Raw genomic sequence first — 14,675 nt, forward strand, 5'->3', positions numbered from 1 at the left:
TATGTTAGTTATGATAGAACGCGATATAAACAACTAGTCATTACCACATTAACAAAATAGTAAACATTTTAAATTGTTCACCTTTATAATCAAACATTAACTTATAATCAAACATTAATTTTTTTAATAATCAAACATTAACTTACATACTAACGCTGGTTCCTTTTAATTGGTGCAATTAGTTGACATGACTGTTCACAATGGTATAGTTATAATTTACTTTTCTCAAACGTTTTTTTACCGTTCGTTAACACCAGCAAAACGTCACATTTTTTTCAAACTGATTGTTCACAAGGTCATGATTGTAATTTGCTTTTTTTATCAAATGTTTTTTCCCTTCTGCTGTCAACATGATGTCATATTTTTTTTTTCAATTTATTATTATTTTTATTTGAAGGGCAAGTTGTTGCATCACTCAGAGGGGACTTAATCACCTTCGCGATCATATGCCACGCACGTACGCGCTTTCGGGAAGAAGTTCGAATCGCATTGCAGGAACCCAATTCTATAACCATCCCGAGGGGCGGGAAGACCGGTTTGAATCCTCAATGGATATGGGAGAAAACCTCCTGGTCAATCTGGAGCTCCATATTTCAGACAGATTTATTAATAGGATGGGCAGAGCGAGGCTCGAACCTATGATCCCAACCAAAGTCCCACGCACAATGTGTGGGGATAGAGGCAAGCCTGCAATGGTAACTTACTTTTATTTTGAAATTTGTTTTTGTTTCTCTGCAAATGACTTACCACCGTAACGCGTGATTATCCTGCTCCTTGTTAACTTCATTTACCTTCAGAATATACGAAAACATGTTTCATTCTTTTCTGCGAATACAAAGATGGCATTTAGCGATAAATAGTCAGAAAATAAAGAAATGTTAACATTTGAATAACAGCCAAATAATTGTTGTCTTTTATATTAATATATACTACAAGAATTAGGGTCATCTTCCACTATATATTTTGTCTTCACTGTCAATTCATTTCATCAGCATCACTAGACTTATTATTGTCTTCCTTGTCATTTGGAACTAATTTGTTTAATAATTTGATCACCTCATCATCAAACAACCCTTTATCTATAAATACCCATTTTTTCTGCTCAAGATCACAATTAAAATTATAAATTTCTCATCTTTCTTGTTTTTCTTGCACTTACTTCTTGTAAAGTTGCCATCTTTTTCAACTTTTGTTGAAGAAAGAATGTTACTTTCACCACTACAGATGACTAGTACTTTAATGTGTGGGCCCACCATCAGGTACATATTATGATTATGATTGTGGTTTAATGTTCTTTAATCCAGAATCTAGCAAATGGGATTTTATTATTTTTTAGAATGATGGTTTTTTGATACTGTTTAGTTGTATTTGTTAGCATATATTAGTGATTAGTGATTTGGAGAAGAATTGAAATTGTGCATAGGGCAATATGGGTTTATTCTGAATTACCATATTCAGGTATGATCAGGACAAACCCATTAAGATGGTCTCCTTGATGGTGCAAAAGAAGAAGAAATCGAGCTTTTCGCATATGAAAACCACTGCCACCATTAAAACCCCTGATTTTTCGCCTCTCAAATCCTACCAAGAGGTCTGAATTCATGTTAACTTCACATTATCTAATCATATCTTCAATACCCATTTCAATCTACATTAACTTTACAGTACTTGTTTAGTTGTTTAGCCATATGCTCGTTGTGCAATTGCATTTGAGTAGTTGGATCATCCTTAATTTTTAGCTATATATAGTTTTTGGTGATTGAAATGTATAACTAATAACTTTATAATGTTTGTAATCTATAATCATGGGCAAATTTTAGGTACTTATTGCTTCAAGGGAAAAATTCACACAAGAAATATCTTTCGGGTCGAAGGACAAAGATATATCCCTTGCCAAGGTGATCCTGTTTCTCTTGCCCTGTTTTTACTAGATAAAGCACTAAACTTTATAAAAAAATCATAATCTAAGACTATCAGATTAAGATATTGGGTGTGAATGTGTGATGAGTTATTGTGTTGGGTGTTTGATGTTGTTGGATATTTGAAATGCCAAGAGAATATGTTCTTCCAACAAGAGTTTGTAGTATTTTACTGTTTAAAAAGATAAGGTTTTTTAATGAGAGCACTTAGGCTTTCGTCAACACATATAAAATTAGTGTACAATTAAGTACCGTCATAAAAAATTTATAATAACCGCTATGTATAAATTTTTTTAGCGTGTTAACGACAGAGGTGTCGTTAGAAAAGTCGATCTTATAAATAATCATATAATAATAGTTAATAATAATACTAATAGAAGTACAGTTATTTTGGTACATGCCTAGGTGAAAAATATTTCATTTTCTTTATGCTGCAGACTTTGCTGTATATTTCTGCTGAAGATGAAGCATTTATGGCATTAAACCAAGAGATGGATGCCCGTTATCTACGAAACGAAAGAAAAGACGTCAACGTGTTCTCTAATGCACACGATTGGGACTCCGTTGAAGCTATGCCTATGGCGGGAAAGAGAATAAACGAGTGGTTATTAGAATTGGATGATATAGCCAAACAAGTTGAAGTTGAGTTAGTATCAAGAGACATTGGGTGCCATTTGGTTCAAGTTTTGGAGGCCGTAAACAAAGTTCTCTTTGAATCTAATGGCTTCAGAAGATCACGAGTTGTAGATTCAAAATGTTCATACTTGCATTCTGCTTTGGGCTCCAAATGTGGCAGTGGTAAATCTTTATTTCTTTTATTTTTTCATGCTTCCATAGTTTAATCCAATTTATGTATATAGTTTAATCCAATTTATGTATCTAATTTTGTGACTACTCTTTTTTGGCAGCAATTTTGCTCAGCATAATATACATTGAAATTTGTCAAAGACTTAATCTGACTATGGTCGGATCTCGAGTTGGTGAAGACTTTTTGATTTGGCCCATAAGTGGGAACCATGAGGTACATTTGATGGTTGACCATGCATGTATTGTAACAGGATGTGTACTCACATGATAAAGTTTGGAACTTTTTTGGTCACAGGAGCTTTTTAAGGTAAATTCAGGGCACAGTTTATTCGGAATTGTTAATGGACGGTGTGTTGAGGACCCAAGATCCAGGGCATCTGACTTAACCTGCAATTCACTTATTGGTCTTGAGATCGCTACAAATCGAGATATCATTGGAATCTATCTTGCTAATTTGATTGTAAGTTCTTGTAACTATATTAAACTTCATTTGCTGGTTAGGTTTATTAACTTTTCTGTTATTTATAATGTAGAGACTTCATTGGAAACGCGCATCGAGAATGAACCATGGATTGATGTTGACTTCTCCCTTAAGACCTGTTCATGATGATAATGAGAAATGGTGCAAGACTGATGGTTCCAGTATGCCATTATTGCGCCCTCAAGATCTTAAGTAAAGTGAAACTGTTGATTTGTTCTAGCCAGTTTAACCGATAACCTGTAAAACTCATGGTATAAATTTAGTTGTTCTGGTTGTAGGCTGGCTATCAGGGCTTCAGATAAATTGCTGATCTTACAACCTCATAATTGGGCTTTGAGAAGGGATCATGGCATGATGTTGTACTATAGCAGGTACGGATATTTGCTTACAGCCATTATTATACATAACAGTTTTCCTTTTATCTCGAATATTCGGCGATCAATAAAATTTGTTATTGGATTGTAGGGATTATGGAAAGGCTGTTCAAGAACTAAGCATTTGTATGGCATTTGCACCGGAAGAAGAGTCTGAAGTATTGGAACCATTTGTGGAGAAGTTGCATTTGTTGCAACTCGAGGACTCATGGAAATCTCTAGCACATGAAGGACACTTTGCAGTTCCATAAAGCCATATATTATATATTATGTTTAATTATATATGTGTACTAATCGTAATTTTAAAATCCGAAAGAGATAATCATCTCAACTTTTTGAGCCTTTAAACCTTGTATATATGAGGGTGTAATGACCATATCAACTTCCTAGCCTTGTAGTGCTTTTGTTTCGCTTGTATCCTTGTTCGTCTTTTCATCTATTGATGAAAAGACTATGTTTTAATATTTTCGTTATTTTGTCCAAAAAAAAAAAATGTACTTCATAGCTAATTCAACCATGTTTCATATGGTTATATGGATACTCCTCATCTCGTCTTTAAGAACATATATACCACATATATAAGTCAGCAAATTGCTGGCAAACACTTGTCAAATATCGAATTGGATAGGTCAACTTTAAGTTGATGATTATTTTCATTTATCATCCTTAACTTTAAATGAAAACAAAAACAAGAAAACTTGATAATTACCACAATCAAATGCATTGATTTAAAACCAGCACTCTAGCAGTGTATCATGACTAACTATGCATTGAACACAAAATTTGTAGATTAATACTAAATATACTAAAGGTATTTCATTTAATAACATAACTTTATAAGAGTTTAATGAACAGGTTACAATGTGCATTTCAACATATGACTGTTATATGAGATTATTGAGTACTTTATATGATTATTATTTGTTGATAGTCCATCATTTCATGTACTTATGGGTTATTTAGCAGATATATTATACCCTCCAAAAACTGAAGGGATTTTGGATTGATATATGCAACTTATCATTAGCTTAAGATGTAATTTAAATTATAAATTTCAGAAAAGAAAAGTATACATATATTTTTTGTTTTTGTTTTTGTTTTTTTGAACTCGAAATATTATTAGACCATACCTAACAGGGCATTAGAATCCATCCGTCAGTCTATGTGGCGAAACTAACGAAAACTGATGGGTTTGTTTAAACGAAATAATTTAATGACATATTTTATGTATATAGTGAATGTAAATGCTAAAGTCATTTATTTTAATGACCCGTTTGACTAAGAAACATGTTGTTGTTTTTACAAATATATAGACATGTATTTTCGCATACATATGTAACGTAATTAATTTCGTAAAAAGAATTTGAATTTGAATATTAATAATATAATAATTATAATTATATTTATTATATTAAAAGTAAATAATAATAATAATAATAATAAAGTTTGCTCAAAATTGAATATTTATATTTTTAATAATAATAATAATTATCTTTTAATTTTTTTTTAGAAAATTAAAATTACAATTTAAGAGAGATTAGTATTTCCTTTTATAAAAGATTTCATATTATATTTTTTAATTAATTTAATATATAATTATGAAATCATCATTATGAAAATTAAAGAGTAATTAGCTTAATGATGTCATCATCACTTTAGAGCTTTATATGACTATATAGATATAATATCATCAAATGTTATATTATATATATACTCAACATGACAATAAAAAACTGGTTTCTAGAAAACCAAGGTGGATATCCTTAATGAGATACCTTACAAGACATCGTATTGAACTTCTTTAGTATTTGTCCATATGTCTTGAATGTGGCCGTGTTCATAATGATATACATAGAAAGTAAGAGAATTGAATTAGTTAATGCCTCTAGATACATATATATGAGCTGCATTTGATTGTAGCATATACAAATATGTGTTTCATGTTTGACCGGATATTCTCATTCAAGCAAGCAATCTATTTTCGAATAGAGGTTTGATTGTCTATATCTCAAATTATCTCGTATCCCATGAATGACGGAATGGAATTAAGTATTATTGTGATTTTTTTTTCAAAATAGATTTATTTTATAGCTCTATACAAAAATAGAAATTCAAATAAAAATTTTATAAAAATAGGTAAAACGGTGATTTAATTGTCGGTTTGAATGTTTTGGGGCCAAACCGATGTTTCAAATGCCGGTTTGGCGACGTGACATAAATGCTGTGAACCAAAAGATGCCACGTGTACAAACCGGCAAATGAAAGGCCGGTTTGTATCATTATATAATCCGACCTCTGCTTCATCGGTTTGCATCACTCCTTCAATTTCACACACTTTTTTTTAAAACACACACACGATTTTGCAATGGACCATGCCCAACCTCGAGCAACTCCGCTCGATGAATCACTATTATTTTTGCAATCTCAAGGAACTCACAGAGCGTACAAAATTTTTATGGGTGCTGTTCAAGATGTTGGTGTTCCTGATAGATCCGAAAAAGTTAAACCAAGACGATCGGATCGGGGTTTATGGCATCATATGGAAGAAGGAGATAATAGAAATAAGAGATAAATAAATTTAGGAATCAATTACTTCAGAAAAACAGAAGACGGACTAATGGTTAAGGGTGTTTCGGGTTTACAAGAGGTCGCGGGTTCGAGCCCGGTCAGGGACAATTCTTTTTAGGAGACCTTTCTAAAAGTAGTTCATTTTTTTTTTACTATTATTATTATTATTATTATTATTATTATTATTGTTATTATTATTATTGTTATTATTATTATTATTGTTATTATTATTACTAGTAATATAATTATTATTAGTATTATAATTATTATTATTATCATAGTTATAAATAATAAGACTATTATTATTATTATTATTATTATTATTATTATTATTATTATTATTATTATTATTATTATTATTATTATTATTATTATCATTATTACTAATATTATTATTGTTACTAGTATTATCATTAAGTATTGTTATTATTATCATAGTTATTATTATTATTATTACTAGTATCAAGTATTATTATCAAAAGTTATTATTTTCATTATCATTTTATTGTTAATGAGTATATTTATTATTATTAAGAACTATTGTTATTATCATTTTCATTAAAAACTACTATCATTACAATTATTAATATTATTATTATTATTATTATTATTATTATTATTATTATTATTATTATTATTATTATTATTATTATTATTATTATTATTATTATTATTATTACCACTAATATCATTATTATTATTACTATTACTATTTAAGATATTACAAAATTTATTAATATCATTTATATTGTAAACATATAACATTTTACTTATGTTTATTATTAGTATTATAGGAACTTTAATTTTTACTATTATTATTTTTACATTATTATGATTTTTATCATTTTTACTACTAGTATTATTATTACAAAATAATACAACTCCATATTCATTAACATTATTGATATTTATATATAATAAAAATTATATAAAAGTATATATACAGAAATATATAACAATTGAAATAATATATAAACTTATTCGTGAAAGGACCCGTCCTAATCCATCCGGACGAAGTCCATATCGATTATAAACGAATCACAACAGTTGATTACATCGCGAGGTACTTGACCTCTATATGATACATTTTACAAACATTGCATTCGTTTTTGAAAAGACAATCTTTCATTACATCGAAAGTTGACAACATGCATACCATTTCGTAATATATCTTACTATAATTGACTAAATAATAATCTTGATGAACTCAACGACTCGAATGCAACGTCTTTTGAAATATGTCATGAATGACTCCAAATAATATCTTTAAGATGAGCAGATGCACAGCGGAAGATTTCTTTCGTACCTGAGAATGAACATGCTTTAAAGTGTCAACCAAAAGGTTGGTGAGTTCATTAGTTTAATATAAATAATCATTTCCATCATTTTAATAGACCACAAGAATTTCATTTCTCATAAACATACGTCCCATACATAGAGACAAAAATATCATTCATATGGATTGAACACCTGGTAACCGACATTCACAATATATATATATATAAGAATATCCCCATCATTCTGGGATCCTCCTTCGGACATGATATAAATTTCGAAGTACTAAAGCATCCGGTAATTTGGATGGGGCTTGTTGGGCCCGATAGATCTATCTTTAGAGTTCGCGTCAATTAGGGTGTCTGTTCCCCAATTCTTAGATTACCAGACTTAATAAAAAGGGGCATATTCGATTTCGATCATTCAACCATATAATGTAGTTTCAATTACTTGTGTCTATTTCGTAAAACAGTTATAAAAATTGTGCATGTATTCTCAGCCCAAAAATATAAAGGGTAAAAAGGCAAATGAAACTCACGCATATGAATATTGTAAAACAGTTAATAAAGCATTTGCATGTATTCTCAGCCCAAAAATGTAAAGAGTAAAAGGGGCAAATGAAACTCACCTAATGTATTTTATAGTAAAAATACATATGACAATATTGAACAAATGCAGGGTTGGCCTCGGATTCACGAACCTATAACATTTGTATAAATATTAATACATATCTTGTAATCGAACATATATATTTATTATTATTAGTGATAAAATTTTATATTATTAATTTATATATTTCATCATTACTATATAGAAATATACTTTTGTTATGTTATATGTATCAATTATTTTATATGTTTGTATTTCATTAATTTGATAACATAGTAATTATATTAATACTAAAATAATATTATCAATGTTTAAAATAAGGGTAATGATAATACTAAGTTAATAATGATAATAATAATATTAATGAGTTTATTAATAATGATAGTTTTAAATGATAATTTTTATGGTAATGTTAGTAGTTTTTAATAAATTAAGTAATTTAATAATAATGATAATGAAAATTATACTTTTTGATATTAATACTTAGTACTTAGTAATACTAATTGTACAACCTTATTATTTATGGTAATCTTTAATAGTAATACTTTTATAAAAAAAATAATTCTAAAATGTTACTAATATTAATATTAATAAAAATGATAGTAAATTTTATTATTTTCATTATAATATTAATAATGATTCTCAAAATACTTAATGACATTACATAATAATAAAATGATAATATTATTAATCATAGTATTTCTGTTAACATAATAATAATGAACATAATGATAGTAATAACAATATTCTCAGTTAACTATGATTATAATAACATTAATGAAAATCGATAATTAATACATATTAGTATTAATAATAATAATAATAACTATAATATTTAATACTAATAACAATAATTAATGATAACATTAATAATAATAATGATACTTGTACCAATGTTAACAATAATAATAATATTAATAGTGCTTAGTGATATTAATTACTAATAACCAAAAATGAAAATAATATTACCCTATTATTTATATTAACTTAATCAACAACAATCATTAATAATAATAACAATTACAAAGACAATAATAATAATAATAATAATAATAATAATAATAATAATAATAATAATAATAATAATAATAATAATAATAATAATAATAATAATAATAATAATAATAATAATAATAATAATAATAATAATAATAATGAACTACCTCTTAGAGTTTCTTTTTAAAAAAAACTAGCAGCCCTTGTAGGGGCTCGAACCCGTGACCACTTCCAAACCCGACACCCTTCTAAACCATCGAACCGTTGATACTTTTCTGATCAAAACCCAGGAACATAAAAATATAACCCGTATTATTTATTATCCCACTTTATCTTCTTCTTCCTTGAATTCAAACTTCCACAGATCGAATCTCAATCAGACAACAAGATATTAAAATAATTTTATCATCAATAACTAAATCATAACGATTCATAAATTGGATATTTGAATTAAACTGAAAAGAAATAAAAAAAAAATCAATAACAGTGGCGGTTTTTCAAGAACAAAAACTCGATTAATGATTTTGAGATTAAGGCTATTTTAGACAAAGATTACAACATAAAATATATTTCAATTTACTCCAGGAAACTTACTGAATCGTCAATTAAACTTAATACATAAAAACAAACTCGAATTTCTCTAAGAACAATACCTTTGACTTTTTGAAACATTATTTTGACTCCAAAATTTGAATTTGATATGAAAAATTGAGATTTCATACTTTACAGAAAGTTTAAATGGGATATTAGGAATCGAACTACATTTAAAGATTTTTAAATAAAGCAAAAATTCGCGGTTTTTGGAAAAAGATACAAGAACAGGGCCGGTGCTTGTTCTTCATTCGTTTCTGATTCAATTCAGTTACCTAAAGGCTGTTAAGGTTGTTTGTATTTGACATTTGGATGAAGTAAGGTCGACTGCATTCCACATTACTCATTGTGATCGAGTTTTATATTTTAAAGGCCCACAATATTCGTGCAGGTACAGAAGCAATATATAAAAGAAATAAAAAGGGGAGGTCGATGGATTTGGTTGTATGCAGTTGTTCTATTCGGATTGGAATCAATCTAGAGACAGAAACAAAATTTTAAAACAGTGTGAAAGATACACCAACTAATCTGACTCTGAATTGATACGTTCCATCTTATATATTATTAATTAGTCATTACAATTATTAATTATATTAATAATAATAAGAATTCTAATAATAATAGTAATAGAGTTAATATTAATAACAATAATATTATTATTATTATTATTATCATATAATACTAAAAATGATATTAATAAGAATTTATAATAATGATAATAATATCAAAATTGCTAATAACTAATAATTAATAATTAATTAATCTAATAATAATACGATTGTATAATTAATGATTTTTATTAATAATAATATCAAATAAATAATAACAATAATAATCAAATGTATCAGGTTTTAGTATTTTAATAATATTAATAATACTAACTAATGAAATAATAATACTATCCTTAAAACAATTTTACTTTTAGTTTGTATTTTAATTTAATATATACTATTATATATTATTAATCATTTAATAGTTAATGATTATATATAGTAATTTATTTTGAGTAATAAATGTTCAAACATTTTAATATATACTACATTATACATATAATAATATTTATGTATGGAAATCATATATATATATTTATATATAGATTACTTTTAATAACAACCTTTTATCTTGAATATAAATTGTTACATAATTAATTCTGATGATTTAATTTGTACTCAATTATTATATAAATTTATATTTATATATATATTTTCATTTACAACATTTGTTCGTGAATCGTCGGGAGTAGTCAAAGTCAAATGCATTCATGGAAATAGTTCAAACATTATGAGACTCAGTTTAATAGACTTTTCTTATAGTGTCGAAATCATATAAGATTAAGTTTAAATTTGGTTGGAAATTCCCGGGTCATCACAGTACCTACCCGTTAAAGAAATTTCTTCCCGAAATTTGAGTAAGATGATCATGGTTAACAATAAAAATGTTTTCATGACAAATATGAGTTGATAAATAGAGTTTTATCACTATTGAATACTATAGATAAAACAATTTGATTACTCGAAGCGTACAATTGAAGCTATCACTAGATAGTGAGATGAGATAAATAAGTTTCATCATAACTTGTCACTAGTCATGGGTGAATTTAGAAAATAAGGTGCATCTTAACTTTTGACGTAGTCTGGTTTGAATTCCAGAATTCAAGGGATTTAAAGAAAATCTTTAAAATCTAAAAGATTTGATTCTTCGACGAATAAGGAAATTAAGATCTCTATAATTAATGCAGAAATTTGCCTTGATTTATTTGTCTGGTATTTTCACTATAAATGAACTTCTTCCGTTCCATTACTTTCACCATTCCTATACTTTCTTCCTCTATTCCTACTTCTAAAATACTGAGGAAATGCTCCATCCAGTTCTGATTCTTGATATTTTCCTATCTATGTATCTGTCATCCTTCTTTTCAATCTTCCACCGGAAAATCTGTTTACTTCTACTATTGCCTTGGGGTGATACTATTCTTAATCATACCGTGTCTTTATATTGCTATTCGTATTAATGACCACGGTTTATAACCTCCGTGTCGTTATTGGGCTTAATATTTTCTCTTATATTTTGGAGCTCTTTGCCTTTTTATTATCCTCCCGACCTCTAGTAAAGCGAGTAACGGTCCTGAATTCGTAAGTATGGAATTTTGGATAAACATCATGTTATATATAAGAAAGAATATATTAGCACGATTTGATTTGTCAAATTACCAGAATTACTGAGAATAGAACTATCAAGAATATATTTTCTTGATATGTTCAGAAGTTAATCAGAATGAAAAAGTTATGTAACATGACACATGATGGCGTTATAATCTGGGAATCATCATGTTCCATTCAGAAACTCAGCATGACTTACTGTAATATAATCACGTTGATCAAGTGTCATTATATTATACTAACTCATGCATCAATTCCCAACATTACTTCAATAACATTCATATTTTAAGCTCAAAAGTTTACAGAATATAGAAACTAACAGTTTCTATATGATGTAATACTGATAGCACGAAGAGATTAATGAGTTCAGATAAGAATAGTTATGAAAATATCTTCAAAAATATGGAGGATATTTATAATGCAAGATACGATGATGTCTTGGAATTTCTAATATCGAATGATGGTGAAGAAAATTTGTCTGCAAGAGTTGGGAGTCAAAAGCAAGGTATTCGTTAAAGATTTTATCTAAAACAGAATCATTTGGATTCTTTGAAGTCAAACTTATTCTTTGTGATTTGTCCACGGATTTCTTCATAGTTTCACATAATCTGCTTTTCGGTACTAAATTTTCTATTGAATGTTTCCAATATAATGATACACAGGAAGCACGAAGAGGTATATAATTTCGGACGAGAATATTTATGAAAATATTCTCAGAAATATCGAAGATATTGATGATGATATTTTGGAATTTCTAAGTTCGATGGATGATGGAGAAAGATTTTCCGCAAGATTTTAACATGACTTCGGAGCAAGATATTCTTTGAAGGTTTCATCGGATCCAGAATCACCTGGATTCTTTGAATATATGGTATGGTCCTTGTATTTGTTCTTGGTCTCCTTCATGATTAGCTCAATCCGTTTTCCAGTTCTAACTTTTCTGAGCTTTTCCAACATACTATTCTGTATCATCAAACTTCCGATGATTAAGGTCGTTTACGGTTGCCTACAGTTTCTGCTGCTTCATTCAGTTTTTTCAACATTCAGAGTATCGATTCGTAAACTGGGTGCCTTTTCAAAATTTCAGAATTGAAGATCGTAATTCTAAGAGATAAATGTCATACATATAACTGTTGAAGTAGATATGCTGTGAGTTTTCAAAGTACTGATTGCTGATTCCCGGTAATTGGTATGGCAGTTCTCGTTACCAGATGCGGATGGGTATATGATAGAGTTTCAATGAATAAATATAATGATTTGTCAGAGAGATTTAAGCGAAGAAACAACGAGGTTGCTGGTACGTCTGCTGGTAATATGGTGGAATATAAAAGAATTCTCCGGTATCAAAAGGGTAATCGTATATATCAGGATTTATAGTAAGGCTACTTCGAATGAAAATTCGAAGTTGACCTGCTAGAGCTGTGACAAAATTGGCTACTTTGAAAAGGGATCGCAAAGTTATTTTTGCTAATAAATGTCAAAGGATCTGACGCGGCTACGTGTTGAACTTTTACTCAATTGCCAAGAGTTTCTTAAGTGCATAACTATATGCATAAATCTTTTCTTCCGTAGATGAAGTGCGGTTGATTCATCCTATCGATTGAGGTGTTTTCAAGAATTATGAAAGGTTTGAACGCTGATTGTAATAGTCAAGCTACTAATGAAGTTTAGAATGAAATCAAGTGGCAAACTTGAAGAATTGTTTAGTTTCATATGTTATAATCAATATTTTAATTCATTTTAATTGTCCAATGTTATTAGTCCACAGTCGATAGTCCACAGTCGACAGTCCAATAATTCATATATAGTTTAATATAATATTCATATTAATTAATACGTGTCGTGACCCGTATACGTCTCAGACTCGATCACAACTCAAAGTATATATATTATTATAGAATCAACCTCAACCCTTTATAGAGAACTCGATCATTACTGCATATAGAGTGTCTATGGTGATTCTAAATAATATATATAGATGCGTCGATATGATATGTCAAAACCTTGTATACGTGTCCCGATATTTAAAGTGCGTAAAATAAATAACAGAAATTAAATAACGATGAATAAAGTGCGAAAAGTAAATAACAGAAATTAAATGACGATAAATAAAATTGCGAGAATGTAAATTGCGATAATTAAATTGTGATAAATAAACTGCTATAAATAAAATGTAATCAGTTAGCTAGGAACAGTTAGCTAGGATCTTGTTAGCGTGTTTTCTTAACAAAATTTCATATTGTTAATTAGCCTGTTTCTAATCAATTTTTATTGTGTTCATTATTTCTTCATTATGCCACTTGTTAGATTCCGGTAAGTCAAAATCCAAATATGAAATTGAATTTGAATGAAAATGGTTATTCTGTGGTAAACGGATTCGTATATCGGTGAATGTAAGTAGGATAGTAAATGACTGTTGAATCAGATTCGAAGAATGTACAATGTAACTTATTAATGTAAAATCTTAAATATCCCTCGGGTATTACCTACCCGTTAAAATGTTTTCACCATTAACAGTTTGTACAAAAGAATTTTTAATTACAATCTTTATGAAAACATATATACATATATATTTTCTTCAGATGTAATCATGGATTTAATGAGTTAACTTAATATTAAACTCATTTAGTTTTCGGTTGGAACTAGGATAAATAATCTCTAAAACTTTAGAGATTACCTATTCGCCATGTCCAACGAAGATAACTGAGGTAGAACGATACGTAGAACGAAGATCATACTCAAAGTACAGATGATGATGATATTGAAGCATAGATTGTTGATGGTACTGGTGCTGTTATTGATGGTACTGTTGGTGCTGGTGATGTTGCTGAAGCTGGTACATTTTGCACCATATTCTCCGAATTGATTATTCGAGCGAGAAGTTCGTTGACTTATT

General features: G+C 28.5%; 1 protein-coding gene across 1 annotated transcript; it reads left to right on the top strand.

Annotated features, from left to right (window-relative positions):
* The first annotated feature begins 1,107 nt into the window (after window positions 1-1,107).
* LOC139858262 (uncharacterized) lies at window positions 1,108-3,988 on the top strand. Its single transcript, XM_071847128.1, has 9 exons — window positions 1,108-1,259; window positions 1,459-1,591; window positions 1,821-1,898; window positions 2,357-2,717; window positions 2,828-2,940; window positions 3,022-3,186; window positions 3,260-3,399; window positions 3,486-3,578; window positions 3,673-3,988. The coding sequence occupies exons 1-9, from the start codon at window positions 1,204-1,206 to the stop codon at window positions 3,830-3,832; spliced, it is 1,299 nt and encodes a 432-aa protein (XP_071703229.1). The 5' UTR covers window positions 1,108-1,203; the 3' UTR covers window positions 3,833-3,988.
* Window positions 3,989-14,675: the final 10,687 nt, after the last annotated feature.

The sequence above is a fragment of the Rutidosis leptorrhynchoides genome, chromosome 7 (assembly GCF_046630445.1).
Source record: "Rutidosis leptorrhynchoides isolate AG116_Rl617_1_P2 chromosome 7, CSIRO_AGI_Rlap_v1, whole genome shotgun sequence".
NCBI classification, from domain to species: Eukaryota; Viridiplantae; Streptophyta; class Magnoliopsida; order Asterales; family Asteraceae; genus Rutidosis; species Rutidosis leptorrhynchoides.

Excerpts from the sequence above, each read along its gene's own strand:
- LOC139858262 (XM_071847128.1), top strand. The coding sequence starts at position 1,204 with ATGTTACTTTCACCACTACAGATGACTAGTACTTTAATGTGTGGGCCC. Across the intron at positions 1,260-1,458 it reads ATGTGTGGGCCCACCATCAG|GTATGATCAGGACAAACCCA; the intron begins GTACATATTATG and ends TACCATATTCAG. Across the intron at positions 2,718-2,827 it reads GGGCTCCAAATGTGGCAGTG|CAATTTTGCTCAGCATAATA; the intron begins GTAAATCTTTAT and ends CTTTTTTGGCAG.